The 5,846-nt window shown below is 46.7% G+C and overlaps 1 protein-coding gene across 1 annotated transcript; it reads left to right on the forward strand.

The window, feature by feature from the left end:
• Positions 1 to 1,133: 1,133 nt before the first annotated feature.
• On the forward strand, positions 1,134 to 4,667 carry LOC101752602. The gene is made up of 4 exons (XM_004970459.4): positions 1,134 to 1,289; positions 2,828 to 2,972; positions 3,061 to 3,387; positions 3,669 to 4,667. Exons 2-4 carry the CDS (start codon positions 2,829 to 2,831, stop codon positions 4,308 to 4,310), a joined length of 1,113 nt encoding a protein of 370 aa, XP_004970516.1. The 5' UTR covers positions 1,134 to 1,289; position 2,828; the 3' UTR covers positions 4,311 to 4,667.
• Positions 4,668 to 5,846: the final 1,179 nt, after the last annotated feature.

The following is a 5,846-nucleotide window of genomic DNA, read 5'->3' on the forward strand; positions in this document are numbered from 1 at the left end:
ATGGTGGCAGCAGTAAAATATGAAGAATTATGAATTACGTGCTTGAAGACATGCAAAGAGGCGGATATTTGTAGAATTAGTGTCCTCGTGTGGTGCCTGATGGTTAAATAATGGACAATTCTTACCATGCAGTTGTGTTTCTTTAATTAAAAGAGTAATACCATACATTAAGTGGTCCACTTCTCAATCTAACAAATATAACTTCATGCACGAAATTATCAGAATCCAGTGTGTGGAAATTAGGCAAACTTCCAATCTTTAGTTTGGCTAGAATTTTGTTGTTTGTTTGCTATACATTGGTGTCAATGGCTACATCTCCGCTTTGACCGTTGACTACTGAACTAGAGTCTCCGTCCCATGAAAGTGAGCAGCCAAGCACCTCACGGGGGCTATAAAGTTTACGGTCGCCGGACGGAACGCTCCGTCCGGACGTCCGGTCGACCGAGTGAGTGTCGGAAGGACACCCCCGTGCGGGTGGTTCCTTCCCTTTTTTACCAAAAAGTTATATAGAAATATTTTCCACACAAAAAATTATGGCATAATTTTTATACCAAATATTCACGACAGAAGATTCGTAGAAAAATTTTGTAGAGAAAAGAAAATTTAAATGGAAAAATAATATAAAAATTTATAAAACAAATTTTGGAACAAAATAAGGTAAAAAATTTTGAAACAAAGTTTCTGAACAAAACTTTGACACAAAATTTTGGAGAAAAAAAATCGAACTGAGACGGGTGAGACCTGAGAAGGGGAATGGGAGGAGAGTGGTGGGCCCACACGTAGGGTGGATCGGTGCGTGTCCACCGGATTCGACCGCTCGTTTGGAAGGTTCCGCTCGACTGTAAATTCAGCACCGTAATCCCCAACGGCCGACGCATAGCAAACCTCGAGTCCCTGACGGCCTGACCCCACCCACGCCATCCGCGTCCGTCGTCGTCATCATTATTCCCTCGGGCTTCTTTTCCGCGCCGTGCGGCGCAAAGAAAGCCCAGATCCGCCGGGTAGGCCAGGCCCAGTTGGCCCACCGACGCTGACAAGCCCGGCCCGGCAGCGAGCAACGCTCTCGGCTCTCCCGGAGTCGTCGCGCGGTAGGTGGGGCGGCGGCGTGGACGCGTCGCCGTCACGTCGCGTGGTGCGGAGTAGTGTGCCTGCCGCGCGACGCCCGCACCCTTCGTGCCGTGCTGACCACACGACGCATCGCAAACCACTCCTCAATTCCCCTCTCCTCCCGTCCGCATTCGTGTCTCCCTCAGCAGGTCGGACTTCTCGCTCTCCAAGAACTCGGCGAGGTAACTGCTCTCCACACGCCCCTTTCCCCTATCTCTCCTCACCTCCTAGCTTCCTCTCGTCGCTGTGAATTCGAGCTCTTCCCCCGCGATTTTCCACGAGGAAGGTCTTCGTGGCGGGTGGCTTCCCTGATTGATGGATCCGTGGGGATCCAGTGGGCTTGAATTAATATGATCTGGGGTCAATTGGGATTTGGGTTGTAGCGATTGTGGCGTAATTGGTGAGCGGGGTGCGATTGTCTCGGTTTCGCATGTGCAGATCTGGTTGGTTGTTTCTGCCGAATTTGTTGGGAAATTGCTGGTTCGCAAGATGTTAGGCAACTCAGGGATCCGGTTCGCTCCGGGTTTGGACTTGGGAGCATGCGGGATGAGGTTAGCTATGCGATTGCGTAGTTGCCCGATCGATGTTGGGCAAGGGCATGCCTTGTTCCCCTTACACGAGGCTAAGGTAACCTGTTGTCCGAGAGTGTCATGTTTATCCTGGGGGCTCTAGCTCGTGATTTGTCAGGATAACCATGCTGACCGTCCGTGGGGGCATTGGTCATACAGGACTTCTCCTGCAAAATTGATGAGGGTCAACAGATTAAATTAGAGGTGTTAGATGAAAATTAGTTAGGAGAGGTGAAGAGGGCATTACCCAGGTAGAAGCATCACAGTGATACAGCAAACATACCAGCGTGTAATCTGTACTGAACTCCTATGAAGGAGCGCATGTCTTTTGCGTGGTCTCAGATAAAGGAGTAACCATGTAGGAGCGACCACCTTATGCATGAAATTGAAATGGCCAATCATTCTGTAGTTACTCTTTGGCACTGATCATGCCTGAAGTACATCAAATCTTAGTCTTATTGGTTCTACTATTGTCAGCCTGTATTCAGTGCACAGTAACAATACCAGGGCTCTTGATGGTGCTACTTCCTTCTGCATTTGTCAGTAGATAATATTAGTATACACGTTTACAGAATTGCATCGCAGTGTTTAAATCATACCACAATAACATGTCTACAGAATAGTATTACAATGTTTAAATTACACTGCAACAGGATGTCTGTCTATCTTAACAGTTTGCCTTATATGCGCAGAAAGGCTTATGGGCTGTCTGTCTCTGTCCATCTCTAGCTATATATGAAGTTATATATGAAGCAAGAAGTTATTAATGCCATATTTAGTACACCTACATGCATTCATCTAGCATGCCTCTGAATAAGTGTTCCTATGACATTGCTCACTGTATATCAGTATATGGCCACTGACCAGTACCTATTTTGATGTTTCTCATGTTCTCGTGTACTTCCTATAAGATACTACAAAATCACAGTTAATGATAAAACAAGGGCCTCTGTATTTCCTTTTCTGTTGTCTACAGAGTAAAACTATTGTATGCTGTTTGCATCTTATTTTCCTGGCCCTCAGTTATGATTCTGTCAATGACACAACTACTTTTAGTATCACTGATGTATATACTAGTTTTAGTGTTCATCATTCTATATCAAATACATCCTGCTATGTCGCTAATGCTTGTCTGGTTTTGCACTTGTCAGGATGGAAATGTTTTTCGGCAGCTTTCTCAGTGAATCAGCATCATCACAGAACCTTTTTGGCCACCCAGATGTTGAGAGATGCCCATTCCTGAGAAACATCAATGGAGCTACAACCTTTTCATTTACTTCTGCGTTGCCAGTAGCTGTAAGATCTGTTTCCTATGACCTTTTGTGTTGGCAGCGATCACTGTCATTGGATCATCAGTTCCTTGACAATATGTGGTATTGTGCAGGCCCGAGGAGGCAAGGGTCCAATTTTTGAGGATGGACCAGGCTTTGAGTCAGCATTCAAGCTTTTCCATGGCAGGGATGGAATAGTTCCCCTTTCAGAAAGATCGTATGTGCCTGATGAGAGCCACAATGAGAACATTAATGTGAAGACCGAACCTGCTCTGCCGTTTAATCCATTGGCTGCTAGAGCAGCCACAATAAGTCTATCAGCATTTGGACCATTTGGTTTTGGCTTTTTCAACGGCAAGGGCAAAAGGCAGAACAAGAAGCCCAACAATCTAGATCAGTCCCACCAGAAACCCAAGACACCAGATCAGTCTTCCATGAAAGTTTGTTCTGACGCTTCTTTTTTCATTATGCATCTCATTTCCATCTGATGATATGCTATAATTTTTTTTATTCTTTCTGTTGTAATATCAACCCAGGGCTCAGTATGTACTGTCACTTATTTTACATTTCATCCAAAGTCAGAACATTTACTAGCTATTCATTAGATGGCTATATCCAAGGGCTAATGTAGTTGCTCAGAAAACCATAGCTATCTCATTCTTCCTGCCTTTAGTTTATCTTATTATCTGTATTCTCATTATCTTTCCTTTGTTCTTTTCAGCAAAAGGGAGTCAACCCACCATCACACGAGGCATTCAGCGAAGAATGGTTGGAAAATGGCCAGTGCCCACTTGCGCGGTCTTATCGGGCAATGAGTGGTGTTTTGCCCCTTGTCGCCAAGGCTTTACAGCCACCAGCTGGTATGAAGCTGAAGTGCCCACCTGCTGTGGTTGCTATCCGAGCCGCCCTTGCACGAACTGCACTTGTGAAATCCCTCCGACCGCAGCCACTGCCTGCAAAGATGGTAGCCATTGCACTACTGGGAATGGCAGCAAATATCCCTCTTGGTGTCTGGAGGGAGCACACCAAGAAGTTCTCTCCTCAGTGGTTCGCAGCTGTCCATGCTGCTGTTCCCTTAATTGCAATGCTGCGGAAGTCTGTTGTGATGCCCAGGACTGCGATGGCATTCACCATAGCAGCCTCCATTATTGGTCAGACTATTGGGTCAAGGGCCGAGCGCATCCGTCTGAGGAATCTGGCTGCAATGGGTGCTGTTAATGCTACAACAACTGCTGCCATGTATCCAAACAAGAATGGGAATTGCAGCGACACTGAGGGCAAGGCATGGGATCCCCTCGAGACAAAGATGGCTGGCTCAGCTGCTAGGGGTGCACCTGCGCCAACCACTAGCATGTGCTTCTGATTGTGCTGTGCGTGTAATTCACAGAAATGCCTGCAGAGATTATGCCTCAACTACTTTATAGTGTCATGTAATTGCCTTGCTTGTCCCTGAAAACTGAGCTGTCCGTGGGGCGAGACGAGTGGAATAAGAGGTGCGTCAGTACCAATATGGCAGTGTGGTATGTTATTATGGTCGGGGCTGATGCACGTGTATGCAATTTGGTGCTGCTGTATTTCCATTTAAAATTATAGCGTCGGATTAAAGAAAAGTCTTGATGAACCATTGTGCGAGCTATTGTGGGAGCTTTGTGTCCTCTTGCGTCTGTTTGTTTTTGCCAAAGTGCCAATTCCATTGCTGAATCAAAAATCTTTTCTGATAGCTGAGATCAAGCTTTCACATGTTCTTGGGAGAAGTTGGGGGATGTGCAGTTTTAAATCATCTGGTTCTGCTTTGTATCATGTATCTGTTATGAAATGTGGTGCTTCTGACGCTGAAGAGCCCTGAAATTATAAACTTCAACATGTGCGGGGGGTAAAATGTAATCCCTGATCATTTCCTTGCCGGCACTGCTTTATGTCTAACTTGAGATAGCATAGCAACATGCAGAGAATTTGCTGTATGTAACCTGGGGCTTCAATTCTATTGCTCATTTTTCCTGTGCAAGTTCTCGTTTTGTTTCTGAAGCTCGTTCAGTCCGTGTTGGTCTGCTCTGAATGTTTGCTGGAACTGCGATATTGTGACTACTTGCTTGACGAAGAGTATGCCTTACCAATTCGAGATGTGCCTGAAGCAGTGTACTCGCATGTCCACCCTTCTTCTGCCATTCAGAACCACGACATACAAAATCCAGCATCGGACACTGTATACGCACAGAGAGTTCAAACTGCTCAAGGACTTAAGAGGACGTCGGGTTATGTTGCGACCAGTAACCGCTAGTGCGAACTGGGAACAAAGACTCCGTGGAACTGGCAGTCTGGCACCCGAGCTGAGTCTCCACCGTAAGATATCAGATATCGCCTGCCTCAACGATGCAGATGGTAGACATGGCAACCATGAACCATCCCAATCGTGTTCAACGCCATATCAGCAAGCAGGAATCTAGCGGCAGAAACGTGTTATGCTGGAGGAGTGCTGGACCACCCACGTGTGGAATGGACCGGACGGACGGCTCAGGGAGGCTCACGTTTTCCGGTCAAAAACGATGAATTTCCAGCAGTTCTGAATTCTGATCTTCTTCTTCCCGTTCACCGGCTTGACTGTAAGTGGGTGGATGCGACCGTCTTTCGTCCCGGGTCCTGCACATTCCTGCTCCCTCTCCACCACCAGATGGCAATTGACAACATGGTCACCTTTTTTATGCATGGCCACTCTTCTTCAGCCATTTGTTCTCCAGTAGACTTGGATTGATCAGAGATCCTGGCAAGTGGCAACGTCGCCAAAGCAAATTCCGCCACCGGATCCATCCATGTCCGGGCCCGACACACGAACTGGCTCGTGGGCCTCCAGATGAACGCCCCCTTAATACCTCTCACTCTCAGGAAGTGTTGGGGTGTGTAT

The sequence above is a fragment of the Setaria italica genome, chromosome V (assembly GCF_000263155.2).
Source record: "Setaria italica strain Yugu1 chromosome V, Setaria_italica_v2.0, whole genome shotgun sequence".
Taxonomy (NCBI): domain Eukaryota; kingdom Viridiplantae; phylum Streptophyta; class Magnoliopsida; order Poales; family Poaceae; genus Setaria; species Setaria italica.

Coding starts and splice junctions, on each gene's coding strand:
- LOC101752602 (XM_004970459.4), top strand. CDS start 2,829: ATGGAAATGTTTTTCGGCAGCTTTCTCAGTGAATCAGCATCATCACAG. Junction 2,973..3,060: donor CTTCTGCGTTGCCAGTAGCT/GTAAGATCTGTT, acceptor GGTATTGTGCAG/GCCCGAGGAGGCAAGGGTCC. Junction 3,388..3,668: donor CAGATCAGTCTTCCATGAAA/GTTTGTTCTGAC, acceptor TGTTCTTTTCAG/CAAAAGGGAGTCAACCCACC.